General features: G+C 50.9%; 2 protein-coding genes and 1 long non-coding RNA gene across 9 annotated transcripts in view; 1 reads left to right on the top strand and 2 right to left on the bottom strand.

Annotated features, from left to right (window-relative positions):
• The window catches only part of Adam33 (ADAM metallopeptidase domain 33), an 11,591-nt gene extending 8,536 nt beyond the window's left edge, over positions 1–3,055 (bottom strand). Inside the window, exons 1-2 of the mRNA XM_035446855.1 lie at positions 2,962–3,055; positions 818–897 (exon numbers count right to left, since the gene is read on the bottom strand). Coding sequence (XP_035302746.1) covers positions 818–897; positions 2,962–3,055 — 174 coding nt within the window. The remainder of the gene's footprint in view (positions 1–817; positions 898–2,961) is intronic.
• LOC107979981 overlaps positions 1–12,154 on the top strand; it is a 13,758-nt gene extending 1,604 nt beyond the window's left edge. The window contains exons 2-7 of one of the 7 annotated variants that reach the window (XR_004770598.1): positions 5,792–5,933; positions 6,975–7,073; positions 7,741–7,945; positions 9,012–9,609; positions 9,770–9,840; positions 9,919–12,154. This is a non-coding gene — a long non-coding RNA (uncharacterized LOC107979981). Of the gene's footprint in view, positions 1–5,791; positions 5,934–6,974; positions 7,074–7,740; positions 7,946–9,011 lie in introns of all 7 variants that reach the window. The other 6 variants (XR_004770597.1, XR_004770596.1, XR_004770593.1 and 3 more) reach the window with 6 other exon arrangements.
• On the bottom strand, positions 11,479–27,368 carry Siglec1 (sialic acid binding Ig like lectin 1). Its single transcript, XM_035446854.1, has 21 exons — positions 27,320–27,368; positions 26,715–27,074; positions 26,142–26,438; positions 24,969–25,235; positions 24,456–24,710; positions 23,707–24,006; positions 22,762–23,019; positions 21,145–21,465; positions 20,519–20,776; positions 19,930–20,232; positions 18,004–18,264; positions 17,590–17,901; positions 16,969–17,220; positions 16,437–16,706; positions 16,097–16,348; positions 15,473–15,778; positions 14,675–14,935; positions 12,757–13,059; positions 12,412–12,514; positions 11,963–12,035; positions 11,479–11,502 (listed from the first exon to the last, which is right to left on the bottom strand). The coding sequence occupies exons 1-21, from the start codon at positions 27,366–27,368 to the stop codon at positions 11,479–11,481; spliced, it is 5,085 nt and encodes a 1,694-aa protein (XP_035302745.1).

Raw genomic sequence — 27,368 nt, 5'->3', positions numbered from 1 at the left:
TGAAGGCCCTAAGTTGGAAGGTTTGGGTTCTGAGGAACCCTTGGGCGCCATGGCAATATTCTCTTGGGTTTGGACAGTGGGACTGCCATCTCTTGGCTGGAAATACAGAATCAAACTCTCTCTAGCTTGAGTAGTTTAGGGAAGATGGGGAAGGTAGTCCTGGCCTCTCGGTCTGCAGCATAGCTATAACGGCACACACAGCTGGGGCATGGCTATACTGGGAGATTGTGATGGGCAGGAGTTGAGAGGAGGCTGGACAATGTCCTGGAGAAACAAAATGGAGTGGGCTTGCATCTGGGGATACTGGGAGAGTGGACCACTGCTTCCTTGCCACAGGTGGATTGCAGGCATGGAAGCTGATGTTACAGGATGGCAGTGTGTCCACAGAGTCACACGTTCCCCACAAACTTAGCCAAAAAGTTGGCATGATGTCTCACAACTTGAAGCCCACCAGGGCTACATAGTGAGACCCTGTTTCACCCCAAACAAAACGGAACGGAACAGAACACCACCTGCTGAAAGGCTTCAGGGCCCAGACTGTGAACTCAGCTCTGCCTAGTTGAGCGGGGGGTTAGCCTGGATGCTCCTCTAGGGGAGGACAGGGATAGGGCCAGGAATAGAAGGGGGTAGGAGGGAGGAAGCCCCAAATAACTTCCATGTGTGCAGGCTCACACCATCTAGATGTCTCCCTTTCCCACCCACCCTGACAGGGAGTGGCTTAAGGGTAGAGTAGTTTGGTTCTGAGAACCCCAGAAAAACTGTCACACTGCATTTGGGGAGGACAAAGAGGCTGAGACCCAGTGTTACAGATACTGACCGGCTCCTCCAGAGTGACCTTGAGCCAGAGTCCTCCATCCAGGACCCAGTGGGGAGTAACTGGCTCTCCGGGGACATTTCCTGGTGTGAAGAGAGAGACTGGTGTCAGAGTCGCAGCAGGTGGGAGCAGGAAGCCAGCAGGGAAGGCGAGGCCCTGAAAACCAGACTCCATTGGCAACACCCAGGGCCTGGCATCCCTAGAATGGAGTGGTGGTCAGGGAAGTGGCAAAAGAGACCAGAGGCACCAAGAAACACCCCCACTGGGGAATTTGAGAGTGGCCAGACCTTGGGGAGCTGGCTTGAGGTCAGAGAGCATGGGAAGAAGCCCAGACCCCATGTGCAGGGAATGGGGGGGGGGGAAGGAGGCAGCCTCGGGTATTTTTAGACGGGACAGCAGATGCCTTTAGGGTGAGGGATATGTAACCAGGGGCTGGCTGTCTCTACCATCTGAGTAAGAAACCACCAGATGTCTTGCTCAGAGCTCCTGTTGGGGTTGATGTTGATGGAGAACTCTGAGGGACCTGGTCCAGAAACTCCCTCCTTTTGTGAGGGGAGGGACAGAGCTGGGGTTCAGAGCCTCATTGCTCCTAGGCCAGGCTTTTCCAAGGGGGCTCCAGGAGGAATACCAGAGCCAAGCATTACTCAGAGGGTGCTGGAATGTTCTTCAGGAATGTTCCTACCTCCCCTCTCCTATCTGGTCCCAGCAACCCTCACAGGACCTATCCTGTGGAGAGCCAGGCTGCAGCAGCCCTCTCATCCCTCTGGCATTCAGTTCTCCAGCAAGCCCAGTTCACAGGAAAAAAAAAAACAAAAAAACAAAAAAACAAAAAAAACAAAAAAACAAAAAAAAACAAAAAAAAAACAAAAAAAAAACAGAAAAACAAAATAACCGCACCCACCACCAGCTCTGACCCTAGCCCTGTCCAGGCTGAGAGCTATCTCTGAGGTTGGTTCAGCTCTTCCTGGGTCCTCCCAACTCCCTTTCCTCTCCCATCTCCTCTCCAGATTCTGGATATCAAACATTTGTGATAGGAGCAGGATAGGAGGCTTGGTGGTTAAGGCTGCTCTTCCAGACAACCGGGTTCAGTTCTCAGTTCCCAATGGCAGCTCACAGCTGACCACTTATAACTCCATTTCCAGGGCCCTGTCTCCCTCATCCAGCCCCCAGGTATACCTGGCACCTCCATGGTACACAGATGTATATGCAGGCAAAACATTCGTACACATTTAAAAAATCTGGAATAGCAGCAGCCCCCAGAACCCCCTCCTTGAAGTAGCGTGTGCTTCTTAAATAATGAGCCATCATGCAGTTGGGGGAGAGGGTGTAGCTTTGGAATGGAGGCTGAAGAAGAAGGGAGGGGAGGAGAGGGAAGGGCAGAGAAGCCTTCCTGGAGGTAAAAGATCTCTCAGCCAAGAGAAGGCTTAATTGGGTATGGAGAACCAGGTCTTGCTGACCTCAGGTCACCTAGGATGCAGGATACACAGAGGCTGTCTCTGCCATGAGTTTCACCAACAACTATCTCCTGACAGTACAGCTGACATTCATCCCTTTCAGAACCATAACAGAGCAGGAGTTCCTAGGCATGGGGTCGCCTCTAGGCTGCCCAACAACCAAGTTCTCAGGCCTTCCTGCCTCCTTCCTGATGCCTCCTCTGCCTTCTAATCAGCCGGGTGCTTGCTGTATGGCGTTTGGAAACTCAACCTACCCACTTAGAGATGCTAAGAGCCCTGTCTTAGCAGAGTGAGGAGAGGTTACAGTAGGAAGAGAGAGCAGCAGTCCCCAGGCATTGCTAAGCAGATAACCCCTGTTTGAAAGCAACAGTGTAAACACCATATACGTTGCCTAGACCCAAGACGAAGGGAGGATGAGCCTGATGGACCCACTAAGCCTATAGGCAGAGCACGACTCCGAGGGCCCCAGGGCACCAGTCCTTCCTGGAGGAGGAAGACCCTCTGGCCTAGAAGTCTGGAGATGCAGAAGCCTCGGAGCACAGCTAGGAGCTGTACAACACTAAAAGGGAATAGGGCCAGCCCAGAATCCTCTTTCTTGGCCAGGTAGCAAACTCTCTGGTCCACTAGTTGCTCTGGAACCCATGACCACCACCACTTCACCTGTCCTAGAGGCGGCCCGGCCCACACCCTCACCTGGAAACATCAGGGCGCTGTAAAGGGGACACGCAGGAAGCAGCAGCAACAGCAGCACGGGAGGCCCCCCAGGTCTTCCGCACCCCGGGCCCATAGCTGGGAGTGCCTTGGCCTCCCACTCTGGCTCTGCTGTTGGCTCCACCCCGGCTGCAGGGGGCCCGCCTCCTCCCGCCCTCAGCCCGCCTTGCAGCACCTCGCCAGGACCCAGTTCCTACCCCGGCTAGCGGCTGGACTTGAGCTCGCGCAGCGGGAGCCAGAGAGACCCTTCCCTGACCACAGCGGCAACAACTTAACCCACGCTGGCAGAGGGAGAGGAGGGCGGGAAGCTCCGGGAAGGTTCTTAGAGAACCTCGGAGTGCTCAACAGAGGCATTGGCTGCGGGACTCCCGTAGCTGTCGGGTCTGCCCGGGGTTCTGGTCTCCCAAGTGACTCTGGACCTGCGTTTTGAGTTGCCCTAAGCGAGGATTCCTCCAAGGATCTGTCTACCCGTGCTTACTGTCGCCACTGCAGTGAAGTCTTCGTATGTAACTGTCCCCCTGACGCCAAGGCGCAGTGGGTACCTAGGCTGCGCGGTGCTGGAGACTGTGGTTCCTGGAAAAGGCCGTGGTGGTGGGCCCGGGGAGGAACAGTGATGGCCAGGGCAGGATTGTACTGTGCCACAAACATCCAGGCGAGAGGAATCCTTCTCCAAATTTTAGGGACATTGCTTTCATGTTGTAAAGATCACTTCCCGTACTAGGTATGCATTTGGATAGCAAGAGATTTAACTTTGAAACAAGCTGGTTAATAATTTGGCTGTGAGAATTTGGAATGTGAAAGTTCTGACGACAGAGAAAACTACATGTACAGGGTTCAAACATCAAACACTTTCAGGCCAGTGGGGACCACTTGGATCAAGACAGGGCACTCAAGATTGCCAGCCTGGGCAATATAGGGAGAGGTCTGGAAGAGAAAGGGAAGGGGAGATGAAGGAGAGGCCAAAGGGGAGAGGAGGGGAGGAGAGAAGAGAGAGGGGAGAAGAGGCGAGGAGAGGAGAGGAGTTCAGCAGGTTCAAAGGGAAGTTCAAAGTCATCCTCTGCTATAGGAAAAAGTGTGATATCTGCCTGAACTTGAGGGAAGCAGGCTCTGTCACCAGTTAGTGAGTTAACAGCCTGCCATGCGACCATGAATTCTACAGAAAGCCAGAAGAGTGACACATGCCTTTAAGCCAAGTGCTGGACCAGACAAAGACAGGCAAATTGTTGTACTCCAGGTTCAGTAAGAGAGCCTATCTCAAAAATCATAATGGAGAGTAACATAGGGAGATACCCAAAGTATTCATGCACAGGTTAATGTACCCCCCCACACACACACCAGGGGAGACTGAAAGATAAGACAGCCATGATTCACACCTGTAATTCCAGCACTCCAGAGGCAGCCCAAGCTAGACAGCAAGACCCTGCCTCAAAAACCAAACACAAAAGTATAAAGTGTTTAGGAAAGTCTTCCTACCTCTTAAGTCTCCATCCTTTCAATTCTCATTTCCCACAGGAAGCCACTACTACTGATTTCTTAGACAATTATATATCATACTCATTCATGTTTGTAGCCCAGGAAGGTTGGTTCTTCCTGTAGCATTTTGAAGGACCTCTATGTATATAAAGGAGAGTAGCCTCTGTCTAGAGTGTGGGTTGTATTTCTCCAGTTTGTGAGTTTTACCCAGCCTATTACCTATGCCTTTAGCTCATTTATTCTTGTAGATGAGTAGTTTTCAACTGTATCGCTATGATCACATTTTTCATGAATTCTTCTGCCACTGGACAGTCAGTCCGTGGGTCTGAATTGGAGACTGTTACAAAAATATTACAAGGGCATGCGTGTGCATGTGTCCTTGGTGTCCTCCCTGGCCTGTTCCCCTTCTTTATCTGTCTGCCTAGGAACACATCCTTAGTAAGTCATTTGCTTGTGAATTCTTGCCTTGGATAACAATAATGGCTTTGGTCATGGTGGACGCTCCAGTGCAGACAGGTGGAGAGGCTGCATGTCCTTTCCCTGTAAATGAGTAAGTGGGGTCACCAGAAATACTGATGGTAGCAGAATCTATCCTTCCACTGAATTCCCTGTTCCTTCTGCAAGGTGACCCTGGGCGTGGGAGTGGGGTGTATAAGACGGAGGCATTTGTCATGTCCAGACCCACTTTGATGCCTCTTCTCTCCTGCTAGAAGAATTTGAGAAAGTTAGCATTGTTAACTTGACAGAATCTAGGATCACCTGAGAGATAGATCCATGGGAAAGCCTGTGGAGAATTATCTTGATTGTTCAATTGAAGTGAGAATACCTGTCCACTGTGGGTGGTACCATCCCCTAGGCAGGTGCCATCTGATAGAGTTGGTTGATGACTTTTAGTTAGTTCCTGCCTAAAACAAGCTGAGGGCAGGGAAGTGGAGCAAAGCCACTTGGAGAGTCCTCTACACTTAGCCTAAAGTAAGTCTGAAGGCAGAGGGGCAGAGAAGAAAGCAGGCCCTTCAGAGAGCACCAGGGCTCCTACAGTGAATGGGAAAGCCTCTCTGCTGCAGAGTGTGTCTCTGAGATTGCCAAAGCCAACTAATTATTCCTGCATGGTCCCTCTCACTATGGCATGTTTCACATGGTTTCCTAGTTTCCCATTTCCTCTCTTTCACCAGACCAAAAGCACCATGATGTCCGGGAATACATTTGTTGTACCTCCTGGTATTCGGTCTGGCCCAGCTGAAATTAATAAGACAAAGAAGGCTATTGACATTTCTCTTGGTTGCTTAACAATTAGATGGCAAGACTCTAATGCTGACTATACAACACACTTTGGTTGCAGCACATTCAGAAATCAATCTGGAACTGACCCAATGGCTAACTTTCATAGCGCTAGAAGGTGCTATGTAGGTTTCTGGGAGAGAAAAGTCATCAACGGTATTGCCCAATGGAGAACCTTGAATGCTACCGTAACGAGCTGCCAGGTAAGATGCGTGGTGGTGCAATAGTGACATGAAGATTTGGGAATAACCAACAACTTTCTGATTGGATTTGAGGCCTGCTCCACAGGAGAGACTCTATACCTGGTACTGTAAATCTGACCAAAAGCCTGTGGCTCAGGAGGTCATAGACCCTGGAAGGGAGCCTAACACTGTTATTTTGCTAACAGGACATGTTGTCAAACAGCTTTTCTAAATATTTGTTTATACTCATAGGTTAGTGCTGCTCTCATCCTTGGGCAGAGAACTGCAGTGGGCAACAATTAATGCAGAGTCAAGGAGCTGAGAATTCGGGACTGCCTAGTGCTCAGCCCTAAATAGGACATATGTGTCAGTTCCCCAAAGGCATCAGGGAAGAGGGGGCAGGAAGAATAAAGGTGCTGGAAGATGAGGAGGAGTACCATAAACTATGTATTATAGATATGACATGGCCATTAAGCTCATAAATGAATGCATAGCAGCAGGGGCTTCCTGCAAAGACCAAACCAGCAAGAACAATCACTATTCCGACAGGCAGCACTGGTTGGACTCCGGGGTATAAAAATAAATAACAAGTAAATAAATGAGAGGACATGAAGATGGGAGGGGATATTTTGGAGGGCATCTGGTGGAGGCTGGGAGGGGACACTTAAGAGTGGGTATGATCAAGATACAGTGTACATGTAAAATTGTCAAAGCGAAATAGAAATGTGAAGTAACACTGACCAAGTGTGGTGGCACACACCTTTAATCCCAGCACTTGGGAGGCAGAGGCAGAGGCAGATGGAGCTCTATGAATTTAAGGCAAGCCTGGTCTACAGAGAGTTTCAGGCCAGCTAGGGCTACATAGTGAGACCCCATCTCAAAAATGAATGAATGAATGAATGAATGAATGAATGAAGAGGACTGTAGCCTCTGGGCCCTATGGAGATCAGTCATTCTTGCATTCATTCAAGCTATATGACTCCTAAGCCCAGATAAGTTTCCAGACATGTCAGGGTCTTCCATGCCAAGCTCTCTAAGCAACCATTAGTTTGCACTTTGCAGTTGCAGTTGGGAGGGGAACCGTGGATCAAACCTGAGGGCAGTGCATCCCAGGACATCATTGGCCATGCCTGGAAGCAGCATGGAACAGTGAGTTATCAGGTATTTGTTGGTGTCGTTCTCTAAAGTGCAACAGGAAGTGTCCTGGAAACCCACACCAGTGCTCAAGATGGGCACCTCTCCCCATCTGCAAATGGGAGTTAGCCTGTAATAGCCCAGAGCATGGTGTCTGAGGGAGGCATTGCCAATTCCAGCTCACGGACAATGTCAGGGTGGTGCCTGGAGATGCCAGGCTGGTGCTCAAGAGCTTCACAAACAGTGATGGGAGTGCACAGAAGTCCCCAACGTCACGGTCATAGCTCCATTCCTGACAGCGCAGAACACCCAAAGAGAAGCATTTGCTTTTTGGCAGGGTGAACTGGGTGCCTAGAAATCCAAGAAATCAGCCAGAATTTAGATAAGTAACTCAGGGTTCTGGGTATCCAACATAAAGGGAGGGATTTTTCCCTCTTTCATTTCCTTTCTATTTCTTTTCTTTTATTTAAAGATTTTATTTATTTATTATATATACAACATTCTGCTTTCACGTATATCTGCACACCAGAAGAGGGCACCAGATCTCATTACAGATGGTTGTGAGCCACCATGTGGTTGCTGGGAATTGAACTCAGGACCTCTGGAAGAGCAGCCAGTGCTCTTAACCTGTGAGCCATCTCTCCAGCCCTCCTTTCTATTTCTTATTTCTTATTTTCTTGTCATTTTGAGACAGGTCTCATTATGTAGACCAGGCTGGCCTGCCTCTGCCTCCTGTATGCTGGGATTACAGGCGTGCACCTCCACACCCGATTCGTTGTGTTTTTAAGAGATGAGGTTTTGCTGTGTTGCCCACACTCATCGCAGTCTCCTGGGCTCAAGGGATCCTCCCACCTCAGCCTGGAGCGGCTGGGTCTACCGGTTCACAACACAACATCCAGGTAAAGTGGCAGATTTTTCAAATAAACTTTCTTGCCAAGATATATATTCTGAAAGTGAATAGTTCATCAAATTTTCACAAGTGAACACACTCACTCAACCTGCCTCACACCCGAGGTGTGTCTCCTAGGTGATGCTAAACCCAACCAAGTTCACAGTGAAGACCAAGGACAGGCAGAGTTAAGCAATGGGATAGAAGTCAATAGAGTGATGGGCTGAAGGGATCAAGAGTGTTTCCAGAGAGTTTTAAGTGAGACGGGAAGACCCACCCCAAATGTGGGCAGCAGTACCTGGTGGGCTGGGTGCAAAGAGAAAGGGTAGGAAGCCAATGGCACCGTCACTGGTCTCTCTCTGCTTCCTTACTGACATGTGACCAGCTGCCTCCTGCTCCTGCCCCACCCCACTTTTGCTGCTGCCTTCTCCACCAAGGTGAGACTGTGCCCCCCCCAACTGTGAGCCAGAAAAGTAAATCTTTCCTCCCTTAAGTTGCTTTTCTCACTGATCCAGCCATGAGAAAAGTAACTAGCACCACAGCTGTGGCCCCAGCTGCCAGCCTCCCACTGAACACTTGAGAACCGTACTCATATGGTCATCCTCAGGCACAGCTTCTCATATCCCTGTGGACATGGTGCAATCTACTGAGCCTTCCCACTGCTGTTGTGTATTTATTAGTTCAGTTTCTGGCTATGACGAATGATGTCATTATGAAATTCTAGTACACATGTCAGGGTGATATAAGCCCTTGCTTTTCCTGAGTAAATGCCCAAGAATAGAATGTCAGGGTCAAGGGAAGAACATTTTACCCTTAATGGACATTGACAATTCATTTCACAAGGTTGTCATGTTTAAAGTATGATGCCATTTTTATAAAGCTCAAAGACAGGAAAAATCACATCTATGGTGTTAGAAGTTGAGCTAGTAGCTACACTTGGTGGGGTCGAGGGGTTATTCTGGGGTGCTGGTGTTTCTGTTTCTTGATCTGATGTGGATTATTTGGATGTGTTTCCCTTTGGAAACATTATTGAGGTAACACACTTACCGTGTGGGCATGCTCTGTTTGAATTACAGGTTAATTTCGGAAGTCTAAGGCTTCAGACCACCAGGATTGACCCAAAGAGCTTCTCTGCGAATTCTTCAGCACACCCCCTTGGAAGGACATGTGAGCTGATGAAGACTCCCAAGTCACATGTTCCCAAACCCACTGCACCCACCTGCCCATGGCCATCCCTGACAGCCTGGAGCATCTTGCTGCTCTAAGTTTGTTCTCTCCTTGTCCTGCTTCTGGATTAAAGCTGGTTTTCTACCCTGCTACTCAACAAAAATATACAAGAAACAAGTGTCACCTGCCATATGCCAAACGTGTGCTGGTTCTTAGGAGTGAGCAGCCCATCATAGGAGCTGTGAGGAACAGGAAGGGACACAGATGACATCCGCAGACAGTATGAGGCAAGCATCCTGTGATTTACACTCCCTGGCCACGTGCCCACAGAATTTAATAAATTCCCTGAATTCTAGCCTAGACATTCTGGTTGCAAGAAGAAAATTGACTCCAGTTGTATCGTGGAATGGAAGTTTATTGGAAGAATACGCTAGACAGGCTCCTGGAGAAAACATGGTATACAGGCACAAAAATGAAATGGGACCTGAAGAGGATCAGAAATTTAAGGTCATCTACTCTCAGCTACATAATTCAATTGAAGTCAGCTTGAGCTACATGAGCCCTTGTCTAGGGCGGGGAAGGAAGGGAAGAAGGGAAGGAAGAAAGTGGGCCTTCCCTGGTTCATTCCCAACATTCTAGCCTCAATTCTGACTCCACTACTCCCTAGTTTCTCAGCTCCAGACCCTTTGATCCTTCCACCACATACTACCAGGCTACAGCAGGAGTTCCCAACCCACGGTAAGCCAGCTTCCCCTCCATCCCTGACCTCCCAGGAGCACTTCATCCCTTCTTGGTGATACTCATGTGTTTTAACAGACACTGGAGCATGGGTGTTCAAGAAATGCACAGCTGTTCCCTTTTCCATGGAGAGAGATGTACCCAGAGCAGGAATAAGGATGCTTGTTCATACTTGAACAGGTAACACCCCAGTCTGCTCCTCATTCTTGAGCCAGTTTACAGCTAACTGTAGGAGTGGGAGGGAGTGGGATGAGTTACTTCTTCCAAGGGCAGACCCTGTACAAAGATGTCTGCCTGGCATGCCATTGCTCTCCTAAGTGTGGCGGTTTGAATGAGAATGGCCCCCATACGCCTGTGTGCTTGAATACTTTGTCCCTGGTTGATGAACTGTTTGGGAAGGATTAGGAGGTGTGGCCTTGTTGGAGTAGGTGTGTCTCTAGGGGTGGGCTCTGATATTTCAAAAGTCCACGCCAGGCCTTCTCTCTCTCTCTCTCTCTCTCTCTCTCTCTCTCTCTCTCTCTCTCTCTCCCTCCTCTCTGTTTCTCTCTCCTCTGTCTCTTTCTCTCTTTGTCTGTCTCTCTGTCTCTCTATCTCTTTTTCTCCCTGCTGCCTGGGGTATAATGTTCTCAGCTAATGCTCCAATGCCACACCTGTCTGCTTCCCACCATGTGATCAAGGACTAACCCTCTAAAAGTATATGCAAGCCCCCAGCTAAATAGAGTTATCTTGTTCATCGTATCCCTTTACAGCCAAAGAACAGTAACTAAGACACCTTGGGACCACCAAACCTTAGTTTCCTCAGTTTTATCATATCAGAGGGATTGATCCTTCCAGGAAACTCAGAACCAGAATGTCCAGGGATTGAATCAGAGCCTAGCTTGACAATGGGACTCTCTCCAATATCAAAAGTCCTAGGGCTGAGTCCACAGTTGGGGTCTTTGAGAAATACAGGTTCCAAATGTAGTCAAGACTCAGAATAAAAAGTACATTTCCCAGTCTCCCTTGCAGCACAGTGTGTCTGTGTGACCAGATTCTAGCTGATGAGAAGTGAGTAGAATTGACAGCTGTGCTTCCCATCTCTGTGGACCATGGGAACAGGCATGCCCTTCACTCCACTCTCCCTTCTCACTGTAGGACCATGCTCACTGCAATCACCCAAGCTTCATAATCAAAGGCAACATTTGGGGGATGGAGAAGAGCAAGAGAGAAGGATTCTGAGCCCCAATATCTTATTCCACCATAGCAAAGCCAGTATAGGAGAGAAAAATAAAACTCTGTCACACTGAAGTCACTGTATTCGGTCTCTGTTAAAACAGCCTGACTTTTATTCTGTCTGGTACAGAGTATTGTAGCAAGTCCATGAGGGCCCAGATGCTGTTCTAGCCAATCAAAAAAGTCCACGGTGGCCTTTGAAGAGAAAGAGGCAAAAGGACACAGAAGAAAGCTTCACAGAGAAACGTGGCCAACATGGCTGGCTCAGTCCCAGAGCCCTGGAGGCAGCAGGCTGACTTCCACTTCACCTGTCTCCATCAGTTTTTCTTAGGAGCAAGAGGCTTGGAAGGCAGGTCACAGAAAGTCGGTTGCTACTGTGCTGCCTGTACAGAGGTAGGCAGGGCATTGTTCACAACACCTGAGTTGTCAGATAGTGGCAACCACCTCCTCCTGAGGGCAGGTAAGGCTTCCGTCAGTGCAGAGGTGTGGCTGCATCCAGTGCTAGGAGCTTCCCATAAAGAAAACCTGGGTCACAGAAGGTCCCACACTGACGTGTGGTCCTAGGAAGAGGTCATCTGCAGAAGAGGAGTACACTAGTGGAGGGAAAGTGACCTCTCTTTCCTGCCTAGGTGACAGGCAGGCTCAGACTTGAGGAAGAAAGACTTCAAACCAGAGGGGAAGGGATCAGAAAATTATGTCTTGATAAAGCTACCAAGTCATGCACCCAGCAAACACAGCTACTCCACGCCTCAGTCAGAAAGGCTCTTGCTATTCCCCAAAGAAACCTGGGCTCCTGTGCTTCTCTCCCAACCACCCCTAGTCCCAGTACTGTCCTTTAAATAGGAACGCTGTCTGGGTGTCAGATGGACACTGTTACACCTACACGCGCCCATATATGTCAAATGGATACCTGCATAGTATCTTTATGAGTGGCCATCTCTGCTGAATTCTCGTTCACATTCATCTTATGAGAATGCCTCTTTCTGCAGGGGCAAGAGCAGACTCAGTAAGAGTCCCTGCCCTGCAGCTTCACAGCCTCCCCGACTGCACAGAGTGGAACAGCCCCCCCCCCACACACACACAGTGTGGAGCACCTTGTTTGTCCCTCCCCGATATCCCCCTCCCCCGGGCCAGCTCTTTCTTCAGAACAGAGTATATACAAGCAAAGGAAAGGCACTGCAAGATAAACCATACAGGTGATTTGGGAAGAGATCCCCAACTTTGGAGAGGGCATGATAGGAAATTTGAAGGCTGTGAATTCTATAGGGGAGAATTTCCCTCAAAAGATTTGGGGGACAATGGGGAGACTGAGATGAGCAGAATGAAGTATTCCAGTCCCCTACCCAGTTCTGGACCCACCTCCATGTGTGCCAGGCTCCTAGGCCCAGCAGCAGGCACAGGAAGCCCACCAGAAATCCCAGGACCCAGAGCAGCCGCTGGAACAGTTGTAGCTGGTGCAAGGCTGCAACATGAAGGAGAAGTTGAAGGAGCTCTCTGGGTTTCAGGCCCCCACCACTCCTCCCGAGGTGACTATAATAGAACTGATTTTAACTTTCACTTCATCTCCAATCTCTGTGCAAGGGAGCTCCAAGCAATCCATTTGAACTAGACAGACATGTTGTCTGGTGGCAGAAGGGATCTGAGAAGGACACGAGAATCTGTGTGCAGAGTGATTCCAGTGGCTGGTAGAGCCGTTCTCCTCACCTCTGGTCCCAAAGTAGGCTGAGGCTGAGGCAGAGCCCAGGACGTTGGAGGCAGTGCACACGTACTCCCCCTGATTGCTGGGTCCAAGTTCCTCTACGCCCAGTCTCAAGGCATTAAGAGAGGCAGAGACGTGAATGTGTGGCTGGGTGGGAATACCCTGGGGTTGGTTGGAGGCTACTAGTTGACTGCCCAGGTGGAGGGTGAGGCTGGCCGGGGGCTCACTGTCCACTCGACAGTCGAGGATGCCCTGGAGGCCACCCTGAGGTTCCACAAACACTGTCAGAGTGGGCGTCTTGGGAGGATCTGTGGGGAGGAAGAGTGTGGTGACTGGAAAAATCAACTTCAGTTCCCTCTATTGGCTGTGACTTTGCTGTACTTCCATGAGATAGTGGCGCTCATTCCCTCACTCCTGAGGCAAAAGTGACATTATGGGGGATGGGGAGGTGCCTTAGTCAGTAAAATGGTTGCTGCATGGGGATGATCTGAGTTTGATCCCCAGCATTCATGTGAAAAGCTAGAATCTTAGCACTATGGAAGCAGAGACAGGAGGATCCCTGGAGCTCTGTGGACATCCAAGCTTGCTGAATTGGTTCAGTGAGAGACCCTGTCTCAAAAGATGGAGTGGAGAGTAATAAATATTGTAGCCTTTGGCCTCCTAGTACACATGCACAAACAGGTATATGCATATACACAGCACACACACACACACACACACACACACACACACACACACACACAGAGAGAGAGAGAGAGAGAGAGAGAGAGAGAGAGAGAGAGAGAAAGAGAGAGAGAGAGAATATGCATATACATTTTTAAAGCGGCATTGTGGGACTTTGGTGTAATATGTTGGGTGCCAATATGTAACACGAAAAATAAAAACCCAGAGACTGATATGGGGTTCAAGCTTCAAGCTGAAGATCAGAAAAGCAAAGCAGCCAGACCACCAAATCTTACTTCTACCTCAGGCTGAAAGGGTTGCTCTGTCCTCAGGGTGTCTGGACAATAAATCTCCCACCAAGCCTCAGACTGCAATCCCAGATTGCTGCCTCTTCCTTTTATACCTCTTAAATCCTGGGATTAAAGGCATGTGATCCCAAGTGCTGAGATCACCATTGTGTGATCTATTTCTCTATAAGACTGGATAAATTTTGTGTAACTCAGTGTGGCCTTGAACTAACAGAGATCCATCTGCCTGTCTCTTGAGTCCTGGGATTAAAGGTGAGTGCTACCACTGCCTGGTTCTCTGGCCAGCTAGTATGTCTGCTAGGATTAAAGGTGTGTATCACCATTGCCTGACCTCTTTGTCTGTGGCTAGCTTTGCTTTCTGAACCCTCAGGCAAACTTTAATAAATCATAATAATATATCATCTTACTTTGGAAATGGATATCAAGATGTTTGCAGCTTCTCTTCTGCTTCTGGAAACAACCATGTGGAAAGCTCAGGCTAGCCTGCTAGCCATGTATGGCCTATCTGCAGCCACCAGATGAGGCCATCTTAGACTGTTCGGTTTCAGCAGAGCCACTAGACAACTGCAGTCAGGAGACCAGAACTGCCCATCTGAGCCCTGCCTGAATTTCTAACTCATGGAATTGTGAATTTGGGATAACTTGTTACCAAGCAGGAACTAATTGATATAGCTTGGGACCCGAATGGAGTGGGAGAACCAAGGCTAATGATGGCCCAGTGTGCACCAGGCACTCAGTTGCTTTATCTTCTGTATTCATCCCAAGAGGACAGGGAGAATGTGTCCTCCATTTCAAAGGTGGGGAAAGAAAGCAAAGATACACAAACACATACAACCAGCCAGTGGGAATGCTGGTATTCTAAGACCCCCTACTTATGAAGCTCTTACTCTAGCAGAGGAAAAGACCTGATGCAGACCAATGAGAGACCAGGCAGAGGAGGGGTCATACTCACACAGGACACGGAGCATGACAGGAGCAGAGGTCGTGACCCCAGTGGAGAATTCAGCCCTGCAGTGGTACAGTCCAGCCTGAGCCCGGGTCACATGGGTGAAGGAGAGTATGGGCGCAGGATCTGTGTGTAATGGATGGCGATTCCAGAACCATGTGACAGTAGAGTTGCCCGTGGGCTTGGAGCCACCAGGGAGATGGCAGCTTAGGTTCAGAGCTATGCCCTCTGGCACATCCAAGCCTGGCTCAGCTGCCACATGTATGTCTGTGGTACACAACAGGAAAATAAATGGTCAGAGATCGGTACATTGTGGGATGATCTCAATCTATCTTGGGCTCAAGGCCCTCCACAGTGGGCTGTGTCTCTCGTTGGACTGATCATAAAAACAGCATGACTAACAACTGTGTCCTGAGGTTCCCTTACAGGGCTGTGCCTCCAGCATCAGAGAAGGGCATCTGAAGTGTGAGGCTTCACCTTGCCCTCAGACTGGGATTCCCAAAGGTGGGCTTCTGTCTTGCTCCCACCTTCCTTCCTCAGTGAAGGGTGTGCGAGGTCAGGATATGTCTCCTCCCACCCCTTCCATAAGACATTAATAACCTTCCTGACTTGGATGGTAGGGCTGGATCATCCCCTTGGGATAGTCTACCCCTTCAATGAGAACTGTGCCTCCTCCAGCAGATTAGGCTCCCCAGGGATGGAGTAGTCCACATTCCTTTGGGACAGCAGGCCCTCACATGGGATCCAGGCCCACAACACAAGAATCCCAAACCCTCACACCCTCCTGACCCCTGTCCCACTCACCAGTCTCCTGCGGGAGCTTCTGGGTGGTACTGATGGAGCCCAGTGCATTTCGGGCTGTACAAACATAGGTGTTGTCATCGCCTCCAGACACGCCTTGCACCTGCAGTCGAAGAGCATTTCGGGCCACCTGGATGTGACCCATCCCTGATGCAGAGCTGTGAAGCTCATGGCTGGCAGCTAGCACCTTGCCATTGTGGGATAGGACCAGCTCAGCAGGTGGTTCGCTGTCCACAGTGCACTGTATCACGAGCATGAGCCTGGTCCTCGAGTCCCGAAAGGAAGACAGGACAGCATCCCGAGGGGCATCTAGAGGTGGGGCAGAACACAGATGGGGGCCCTGCCATGGCATGAATGGCTCACTGCCCATCTGCCCAGTGTTGGTGAGACTAAAGTTTCTAGACAAATGTCCCCTTCCTAAAAATTATGCCTTATCAAGTGAGTGGACAGAGTCCTTCAGGCAGGCTTCTAGGGCCATAGTATCTCCATCTTTATCACTAATGCCCTCTTTTCCCCAAGTGCCCATTTCTAGACCCTCCTTAATGCCATGCCCACCCTAACCAAGTGCTGTAAGCACCCCCTGCCACCCTCACCCTGGAAAGCCACAGGCAAGGAGCCCCTGCTCACAGAGAACTTGCAGGGTGGCGGGTCGGGAGCTGCGTGTGCCCTGATTGTCATGCACCTGGCAAAAGTAGGCGCCAGCATGAGCCCGTGTAGTCACCAGAAACTGGAGCGAGGAAGCTGGCCCCTCCTGAAGCCAATGGCCATTGTGAAACCAGGCATAGAGGGTGGGTGGGAGTGCAGCAGGGTCCTCGCAGGTCACTGTCACAGGCCTCCCCTCGGGCACAGCAGCAGAGGGATCCATCACCACTCGTACACCTGAACCAAGGAATCCAGGGTCAGCTCGGCCCAGCTAGACATTACAGGCAGTTCTCCTCTCTGCAACATTGGTCTGGCCCTGTTTCACCTTCTAGCCGAAGCTCCAGGGATGTGTTGGCCTTGCCCAATGAACTGTGGGCAGAGCAGCTATAGAGACCCTCATCACTAGGCCTTGGGTCCCGAAGCTCTAGGCGCAGGGTGTTGGGGACAGAGGCTTCTGTTGAAGAGGCTAGAATGTGGCCGCCACGACTGAGAGCTAGCTGGGCAGGCGGGCGACTATCCACAGTACATAGTACCAGGACCAGCTGCCTGCCCTGGGTCTCTAGGAGGTAGGTCAGCCGCAGGCTTCGGGGAGCATCTGTAGAGATCCAGGAGGCACACAGAGTTCAGAAGCAGACTTGATAAGGCCAGTTTGCAGGTAGCAGGAGAGTTCTCCACTGTCCAGTCAGGGCCTCTGCTCCTGTCCCCATCTCCCCCAACTCTTAAGGTCCCTTGTCCAGTGCTCTGCAGCTGGCTGATAGTTGAGCTCTTAGGCTGCACACTAGGGAGTTTTCCCATGCCCTGATCCCTGTGAGTTTTTGTCACTCTTTCCACCGCTACCCACACCCAGCCACACTCACAGAGGACATCCAGGGTGACAGGTCTGGAGAGATGAGGTGCCTGGCCAGAGAGCCCCACACCACAGCGGTAGGAGGTAGCGTCTATGACTGTGACATTGGGCAGGGAGATGGAACGGGCACCAAGGAGTCGTTGCCCACCCTTGTACCATGTGTAGCTGAGTGGGGCCTGCTCGTTGGTCCATACCAAGCAGGTCAGGTTCACCTGCTGCCCCTCCTGTACAGTGGCATTGGGCCATGCTATCACTCGCACAGCTGGGGAAAGGAGGAAGTCACAAGTGAGGGTCTTAGACCTGCATGAAATAAGCCATTGTCTCCACATGGGCCAGCTAGCTCTGCTAAAGGAGTTCTCATAGGTTGAACCTGGAAGTCCTGAGTAGAGTTCTTCAAAGCCCAGACAGTCCCAAGTCCCTCCCTGGCCCTGGCTAAGGGCAAATGGGTGAAAAGTGCTTCCTGTACAGCTGTGGTGTCTCTTGAGATGCCTTTCCTGGTTAGCTTTAAGCACTGGGCACCCAGTTTTTAAACAAGGCCTCTCATGCATCACAAGCCCTAATTAGCATAGGGTTGGACTTATGCTTATGCTCCTAGGCTAGAATCGCATCTCCTCTTCTCTTCCACACTGACCCTGAGCATCGAAGTCAGCTGTAGCAGAGGCCTGGCCCAGTGTGTTGGTGGCCTCACAGGTATAGGTGCCATCGTCCTCCAGCCCTGTAGAGTGGATCTCCAGGCGCAATTCGTTGGAGCTCACAGTCACGTGCAGCCGGGGATTACTGCTAGCCAGTTCCTCTGGGCCTTGTAGGGTAGAGGCCACGAGGCGGTTCCGGTGAAACAGCCGCAGCTGAGCTGGAGGGTCACTGAGTACATTGCACACCAGGAGGCCGAACCGTGCAGGGCTTGTGCTTAGCAGCGCACTGAGTGTGGCCTGGCGTGGGGTGTCTACATCAGATGAGGAGAGTTAGGATGTGACTAGGGTGTCCGTCATACAAGTTCTGTTGTGGAACACTTCCCCTCCCCAGCATGAGTGAGAAACAGCCTTACAGGATACACGGAGGCTGACAGGGGCAGCCAGGCTGGCAGTAGCTGCGTCTGGAGCCTGAGCTTGGCAATGGTAGGCACCAGCTTGCCTCAGACTTATGGCTGCAATGCGGAGTGTGGATGAGGTTGACTCCTGGAGGGGCCGGCCATCCTGATACCACTGGTATGTGGTCCCCTCGGGAACTCCCGAGGGCACCTGGCAGCTCAGAACCACAGCCTGGCCCTCCTGGAGTTCAGGTGATGGTGAAACCCGGACCCAGGCTCCTGCAAAGAGAAAACAGTGTAGATGAGAGCTTGCCACCATCCCTCCCTTTGCTTGGTACTGTTTGTCTCCAGAAGAGTGAAAAACCCCAGTCCTGTGTCTATAGCTGCCAAGGGCTCTCTCAGTTCCGTGTCTCAGTCTTCCCTCCTCCTTTCTTGCCTGAATCTGCCTTGTCCTGGCCCTTTCTTCTTACCACCTGGAGTATGGGTTTCTGGCTTGGATTTTGGTTTGGTATGAGTTGGTTGGTCTTTTGGTTTGGGTTTTTTGAGACAGAGTCTGCTTACTCTGAAGCACCAGGTTGACTTAGAATTCATGACATAGCCCAGGCTGGCCTTGAATTTATGATGATCTCTTGCTTCAGCCTCCTGAGGGCTGGGTCCAACAGTATGCAACACTTGAAATCTGTGTTTTGTTCTGTCAATGGTTCTCACCTGTGGCAAGTGAGCCTCAGCAGAATGGAGCTTATACACTCTACAACCAGTGCGTGCACAGCACCTCCATGTGCTAGCCCTAAGAAAGGATGCTTGATCACAAAAACACTGCCAGTGGAGGACTGGCTCATGCTGAGGGCCACTAAACCGAATAGAACCTGAGCTCAGCTTGAGTAGCCTAGGGTTTGAAGGAAAGGTTGACAGCAGCTATTGTTTCCACCCTTCTTTGGCCAAGTCCTTCACCCAGGATGGAGGTCATGACAGCCCAGATAGTGGGGAGTGGGCACAGAGGAATCAGGGGTCAGGCAGTGAGGAGGAGGGACAACTAGAGCAGTGACAGAAGCTAAGACCAGAACTAAACTAGCCCACGGTCAACAGGGCTGCTATTCATGTTCCTTCAAGGCGCTCCCACAGTCCTCAGTCTATCTGCCTAAGAAATGGGTGTGATAAATGAGGAAAGACAGACAGAACCAAAGTAAGTGTCCCAAATTGTTACTGCTTCGCATTCTGAGAGAAGTATGTGTGTGTCTCTTTGGCCCTGGCCTTATGGATACTACCTGTCTTCTTTTCTGGTGCATTTGCCTATAAAGACTTTTTGTATTGTTTTGTTGAGATGTATGTACCCCAGGCTGACTTTGAACTTGCTGTCTCTTTGCCTCTGCTTACTGAAATGCCTGACTTACAGGTGTGTGCCACCACTGATGCCTGTTCTAGGAGACTGTCTATAGAGACTATATATGGATATATGTGTACATATGTAATATATGAATATGACACATGAGTATATGCATATACATATATGAATAAATAATATGAACATATTATTTGTAAGAATATGTATATACACATATATAACATACATGTGCTGGATTTTATATGAGAATGTTTGAATGAAACAAAACTACACTACAAAATGAGTTATATTAGAAAATTCTCTAGCCAGCTGGGCATGGTGGCTCACATCTGTAATCTTAGCCCTAAGGAAGCTGAGGCAGGAGCCTGAAGCTGGCACAGATACATAGTAAGATCAGAGATTCCCTGTCTCAAAAGAACAGGAAGGGAGGGAGGGCAGGTTGCAGCCAAAACAAGCCACCTGCTCAGCTGCCTCTGCTTTCTTATGGGCATTGCAGTTAGTGCAGGCTGCAAACTGCATGCATCTGCATGCATGGCGCAGTGTCCAGCTGGAACAGTTCTAGATCTCAGGGTCCACTCTAGTGTCAGAGGGTTGACACTTACCTCTGACCTGGAAGAAGAGTGAACTGTTGGCTGATCCGAGAACATTTGTGGCCTCACAGTGGTAGCTTCCTGAGTCCTCAAGACCCAGTTCTCGAACCTCTAGCTGCAGGGAGTTGGCTGTGGCCTTGGCCTGGATCCTACCATGGGATGGACGCTGGGGTTCCAAGTTGGTGGCCAGGAGATGCTCTCCACGGAATAGAGACAGATGAGCCAGGGGCCGGCTGTCCACCGTGCAGATGAACACAGCCATGTGGCCCTGACCCACATCCAGGAGGGCTGACAGCTTTGGAGGGTCTGGGGCATCTGCATGAACCGGGGTGGGGATGGCTACTCAGGCCACTCTAGCCAATCTCACTACATTCTAGCTGCTGCACTGTGTCCCCTCCTCTTCTATATACTCCACAGACCCATCTGGTCATTCCAGGTTGGCATTTATCTCCTTAGGCCCCAACCCTAACCCTCCATCCCTCAGGTCCCTCTGCCCTCTAGGCTCATCCACCCTTCAGGCCCCTCCATCCTCCTGGCCCACTAACACACACACCACAACCCCTCTGCCCCCCAAGCTGTGATGCCCTTAGCCATCACCCACACAGAACACTTAGGACCACAGGAGCCGAGAGCTGAGCTCCATCCTCAGTGAGGAGGCGGCAGGCATAGATGGCAGCATCAGTCCTGGCCACGGGCTGCAGCCTTATAGTCTCCAGTGGTCCCTCAGTCCACAGCACTCCGTTCCGGAACCAGGAGAAGTTGGCAGGGCTGACAGCAACTTCCTGGCTCACGTTGCAGGTTAGGTTGGCCTCTGTGCCCTCGCGCAGTGTGTCTGACGGTGTGATGACCAGGACAGTAGCTGGACGATAGGCAACATGGGCTCACTGGAGACAGGCCTCTCTGTGGTTAGTCTCACTTAAAGCCCACCCTGGCCCAGGTTTCCAACTTTTAGCCAGAGAGAATGGAGAGAAAAAGTCAGTAAGACGTGGCGGTGTAGAGGGGCATGGAAAAGGGATAGAAAGCAAGGGAGCCCCACTGTACTTTCTCAGTGGTAAGCCTTGAAGTCCCAGCATGCTCCCCTTCCCTTGGTGTGGAGGGAGGGACATTGAAGCTCCCTCTGCTTCCTTCCATTTTGTGGACAGAGGCCATTGTGCCCGGTCAATTTGCTCAATGCAGGGGTATTCTGAGCTCAGGTTATAGCTCCCTCAGCCCTTCTCTCCTCCTTACCCTTAGCATTGAAGGTGGCTGAGGCAGAGGAGTTGCCCAATGTATTGCTAGCCTCACACTGGTACATGCCCTCGTCCTCTAACACCGGGTTCTGGATCTCCACACGCAGTGAGTTGGAGGCTCTTCTGACCTTTGTGCGCGGGGAGCAGCACCCACCCTTTGATGGCAGAGAAGTGGCCACAACATGGCCCTTGTGGAGAAGCCGTAGCTGGGCTGGGGGATCGCTGTCTACCTGGCACAGGAGGAGGCCACGCCGCCCAGCCCCAATACCAGAGGTGTCCAAATCCAGCCTGGCAGTGAATGTGGGCTTTCTTGGGGGATCTATGGAGAGGAAAAGCATTAGACACTCGTTTCATGGCTCCTGCTAGAGCCCCAGGGCCACTTCAGCCCGGCTAGGCTCCACAAAACACACTGAGCAATCACAAACAGCTGTGTAAGGTGGGCACAGTCAGGCGTCATTGGCATTCATCTGTGCCCTCATCCTAAACTGTGCCCTGCTGCTGAATAGAAGGGGTGCATTTTCCAGCAGGATCAAGGTGTTGTATTATCAGCCACCTTGCATGTCCTATCTACTGCCAAAGCAGAGTATCCTCAGAGCAGCCCCAAGACTGTCACTAGGTGATGCCTCAAAGCTTGTTCCACCCTCATTTGTTCCTCAACCCAGACCCCGATGTATTAGATCGTACTTAAAATGGCCTGTCTGGCTTTATTGTTGTTGTTGCAGCTTTGATGGTTAATGCTGTCAACTTGAAGGCTCTAGAATCATCTAGAAGATGAACCTATGGGCATGCCTGTGGGGTTCCTGGGGAGAATTAATTGAGGTGGTATGACCCACACTAAAGGTGGGTGGTATCATGCCATGAGCCAGCATCCCAGCCTGAACGAAAAGGAGAAAATGAGCTGAGCATCATTTTCGTCTCTCTCTGCTTCCTGACTCCCAACTGCAGAACAGCTGCCCTCCTCCTACAGCCTTGATGGACTGCACTCCCAAGTCGAGAGCCAAAGCAAACCCTCCCTTCCTCGGGTTGTTTTTGTACAGCAGCAAGAGGAGTCACTAAGTGGTTCTAGCGATGAACACAGGGTCTTGTACACGCTAGGCAAGTGATTAAAAAATGGTTCTGTTCTAAAGATTTCTCCAAACACGTGGCCAAAAGACAGCTTGCAGACCAGGCTTCCACATAATCCCACTGAGACCCTAGAAAATTCATGAACACACTCGCTGCAGGAGGCCCTCAAGTATGACCCTTGTATCATTAGCCCCTAGGGCTCATATGGAGCATGTCCACCCTTGGGGGACACAGAGGAGCTGGTCAGTCTGTGGGGCACATGCACATCTTTTGAAGTGTGATATCTGAGGGCAGGACAAGCTGGGAATTGGAGCCATGGTACAACTTAGGAGCCAAGACTGGGCCTGGAGAGCAGGAGTTAGGGAGTTAAAAATGAGATCTGCCTAATTCACCCAACTTTCATCCTAGATTGATAGGTTCATTGTGGCAAGGCATATCACTGCTCTCTGTTGTGGACCCCAGGGTCGGGGTGATGTGGAAGGGGGTAGTTGGTGGTCCCAATGGCATGATCCCACACAGAGGCCAGTGGCCAGAAGACAGGCCAACTTACAGAACACAGTGAGGACAGCAGGCAGGGAGGGGCCACTGGTGCTGGGGCCAGCCTTTGTTATACAATAGTATGAGCCAGCATCAGTGCTGGAAGCTACAGGAAGCTGGAGGCTGCTGCTGGATCCCTCGAGAAGTAGTGCTCCATTCAGGTACCAGGAGAAGCGAGTGTCGGATGCTGGGCTCAGGCCACTCCTGCAGCTCAGAGTCACTGCCTGCCCTTCCACAACCTGTGCTGAAGGGCTGATAAGGAGTCGGGCCACTGGAGGGGGGACAGAAAATAGGCTTGGGTAGGCTCTGGCCCTCTGCACCCTGCTGCAGGAAGCCCTCTGGTTTGCTACTTTCTTCACATGCCTATTTGGGTATTGTGGCCTTAAATGCCAATTCGAATGAACTGAAGCCCAGGTTAGATCAAGCCAGGGCTTATGTCACCTGGTTTGAGGGCTGGGGATGTAACTCAGTTCGGAGAGTGCTTTACCTAGCATACCTGAGGCCAGGGCTTAATCCCTAGCACTGCATAAGCAGACATGGTGGGAAAAAAAGAACCAACAAAAATCTGGCTTAATGGATTAGCTGTGCCTCCCAGGGCCTCAGAAGGAAGAACAGTGTATGCTCCAACAACCAGATCCTATTTCTCTATTCTGTCTCCCACATCTAATGCCTAGCAAATACTTTGCCCCCAAAACTTAAGAAATAAAAAACTGGATACCTATAAAGGACTCCAAGTATAGAGTCAGAGATGTAGGAGAGAAATAATTTGATCCACTACGTTTTCCCTTTTTGCCCTCTCTTTCAGAAATCAATCATTGGAGTGACTATATAACCCACGTCTTCCATGGGACATAGCCAGAGAGTTTGGTTCACTCAGTTGAGTCCTTAGGACTGCTGGGAAAAAGAGGCATCTTCCACTGGTGTCCCCCCCCCCCCCGCGCAGCGATGCCCACATTACCACTAGCACGGAAGTCCAGGCTGGAAGTTGCATTTCCAAGGGTGTTGGTGGCTGAACAAGTGTACTCCCCACTGTCCTCTGGCTGCAAGTCTCGAATCTCAAGACGCAGGGAGTTGGGGGCAGAGGAAATGCTGAATCGAGGGTTGAAATCGTTTTCTCCAGAGCTGGAGGCCAGTGTGAGGCCTCCATGTGACAGCACCAGAGTGGCCAGGGGCTCACTGATCACTGAGCAATGGAAGATGCCCACAAGCCCAGCCTGTGTCTCCAGGAAGGTAGTCAGGACTGGAGCAGGGGGCGGGTCTGTGTGGGAACCAGAGGTGTCTTGTCATTCTCAAACAGGTCCCTTCCTGGATCCCCTGTTTTAGCCTATGCTATGTATGTATGTGGAATAAACAATACAACCCAGGTTTGCATGCACAGACAGGATACAATACCTGCCAACATGATGGCAACAGGCAGAGACTCTAGACTAAAGGTATATGAAGATTCTTTGAATGTTTCCTACAACTTTTCATGAGGTCGAACACTTGTCTAGGTAAAACACTTGTAAACACAGGAGGAGACCGAGTCTGGGAAGGTCAGCCTTGTGTAGGGGTGCAGAGCTGGGCGTGTATTCAATCCCATAGTCCACACCTGGGCCAAGGGTCTTGAGGATGCTATCCCAGGGACCCCAACTTTCTTGCAGAGACTCCACCCATCCTTTGGCCCTACTCTGGTGATGTCTGCTGCCCCACACACTGGCCACTTACATCTGACCACCACACTCACTGGGCCGGAGCGCTCACGGCCCTGGGTGTTCTGCACCTCACAGAAATAGAAGCCGGTATTGGCCCTGGTGACTGCAGGCAGGTGCAAAGTGGGGGAGTGGGCATCTTCCAAAAGAATGTGATTCTTGTACCAGCTGTAGCGGAGATCCTGGGGTGCCTCCTTGGGGATGCTGCAGAGCAGTGTCACTGTCTCGTTTTCCATGACAGGCCCTGCTGGGCTCATTTTGACCTCAACCACTGCAAGAACAGCATAAGGCACACCCTTTGAGTTCTGGGTAATAGTCAGCTTCAATCTCTACACGTTATAGTGAACCTCACCCCCACCCCATGTAGCAGGAACCTCTTGGAGTCACTTTATGCCATTTCCCAGGGCCCTCCCGACTTGTTCCCTGTGAGAAGGTATCATCATGGGCCTGCAAGCCTCTGGTGCTGTCCCACCAGGACCGCCAGGTCCCCTCAGCTTTCTAGTTAGAGCCAGCCTCATCCAGGACTTACTGAAAACGTGGAGGCTGACCGGGGGTGACACCATAGAGCCCACATTATTCGTTGCTTGACAGGTGTAGACCCCAGAATCATTCCAGGCCACTGAGGACAACTGCAGCACATATCCATCAGTTCCAAGGCTCACGCCATCCTTGGCCCACTGCACAGAACTGATGGCAGGATAGCTGCTGTTCACTTGGCAGGTGAGTGTGACTAGGTCCCCTGGAAGGATGTTCTTTCCTGAGGAGCTGAGGAGGATCTCCACACCTTTGGGAGCATCTGCAAAGCATGATGGGATGTTAGGTATGGTACATGAGGATGGCAGAGTGTCTGACACACTTCTTTCAAAACTCTGCTCTAAGGAAGACCCGAAACCCAGTGTCATTTGTCTTCCCCTACTCCTTCCTGATGCATTCCTATGAGGCTTTTCCAATGGGGCTCTGAGAATGTGGTCCTGGCCTATGTGTAGCTATCAACGGCCTGTGTGTTATAACACTGGTCGACATTCTGTGTGGACAAGTTACATAGATAAGATCATAAGCACTCTACTTGCCTTGGTGGCTTGCAGTAGCTATTGGAAAGGAGACTAGCCACTTCACGGCAGGGGGCCAAAGACAGCAAATATTAGCTCTCAGAAAAATTTATAAGCAAGGGACTAAGAATACTAAGAATCCCCACCCTGTCATGCATGCATGAGAATGCGATGTGTGTGTGTGTGTGTGTGTGTGTGTGTGTGTGTGTGTGTGTAGGTGTGTGTGTGTGTGTGTGTGTGTGTGTGTGTGTGTGTGTGTAGGTGTGTGTGTGTGTGTGTGTGGTCACATATATGGAGTGTACACATATGGAAGCCAGAGGTAGTCAACCTTGGCTGCTGTTCCTCAGGTGCTGTCCACCTTGTTTCTTCAGGCAGAGTCTTTCATTGACCTGGAACTCACCAAGTAGGTTAAGCTGTCTGGCCAGCAAGCCCCAGAGATCCATGTGTCTCTGTCTCCCTGATACTGGGAATATACGCATGGGCTGTTAAGGCTCAGTGGTCTTTCTCTATTGGCCCTGCCTGAAGGCCTGAATGCACCTAAATGCCATAGGAACAAAGGGTCTGTTCCTAGGGACTAGACAAGCTGGATTTTTTTTTCTTTTGTGAGGGAGCCACAGAAATGCTGTTCAGTGACAAAGGTGTGATATACTCACGCTTCACTTGGAGGAAAACCTCCTTCTGACTGCTGAGCATGGCCAGTGAGAATTGACAGCGCAGGGTCCGGCCATGGTCCTGCCAGGATAAGACTGTATGTAGGGTCTCCTGGTAACTGACGCCAGTGGGCTCGAGGCTTTGGTGATTGAAGATGACAGAATGATTAGGGTTATGGCCTTCCCACTTCAGGCTGGTCTTCTCCTGTAGGCACACGTAGGGTGTAGAGCAGTTGAAGTTTGCCTCCATGCCCTCATGCAGCTCCTTTGGGGCAGTAATAGTGGGGGAGCTGGGGTCCTCTGGAAACAAAGACAGGAATTCTCAGGGCCAGCCTTCATCTCACCTTTAACCTCTTCCCCCAAAACTCCAACCAAAGGGTGAGCCCTTGTCAGGGGGACCTCAAGGAAAGGAAAATTTTTAGTTGATCACTCCGCAGTGTCACAGAGGAAAACGGTGTTAGGTCAAGACCAGAGGAAGAGCTGAGGCTGAAGACCTGGGTAAGGTCCAGGCCAAAGGACAAGGTGGCATCAGTAGCCTGGGAGTCCCTGACACTGGCCAGTCTTCAGCCTCCTCACTTGTCACAGTGACCTTGGTGCCTTTGATATCTGACCAGCGGTTGCCTTCACTGATCTCGAAGCGGAAGTTGTAGGTGCCGGAGTCCTCAAGCTCCAGGTCTTTGAGCATCAGGTCGCACACCTTGTGGTCCATGTTCCCCATCAGCTCTGCTCGGCCCCTGAAGCGTTCTGCCACCAGTGTGGGGTCCCCCGAGTGGCTCACCACCTGCCGCTTGCCTGAGTAGTCATAGTACCAGATGGCCGTGATGCCATCAGGAACCTCTACACTGGCAGGGAAGCTGAAGATGCAGGGAATGAGCAGGCAAGACCCCTTCAAGCCCTGCACATCGTTGGGACTGGAGACACCCCATGTGGCCTGGCCTGCAGGTGGGTAGGAGGACAGAGGAGAGGGTGATATAGGTCTGCAAGTGCTTCAGAGCCTTATCACCTGCCCAAGAAAGAGTACTCCAGACAGGCCCCAAGTCTGATCTTGCTCTTACAGTATACCCCTAGCAAGGCCCTCTCAGTGCCCCAGGGGTGGGATGTGCTCAGACACATCTGACCTAGGCACAGACTGGCTGCTGTGCTGGGTCCCCAGAGGCTAGGCACTGTGAGAGGCAACTTACCTAGTGAGAAGACCGAGGCGAGCAGGAGCAGGGAGAGCAGGACACACAT

The sequence above is a fragment of the Cricetulus griseus genome, chromosome 6 (assembly GCF_003668045.3).
Source record: "Cricetulus griseus strain 17A/GY chromosome 6, alternate assembly CriGri-PICRH-1.0, whole genome shotgun sequence".
In the NCBI taxonomy this organism is placed as follows: Eukaryota; Metazoa; Chordata; class Mammalia; order Rodentia; family Cricetidae; genus Cricetulus; species Cricetulus griseus.
The sequence above is the reverse complement of the archived record's forward strand: the minus strand, read 5'-3'. Positions and strand labels throughout refer to the sequence as shown.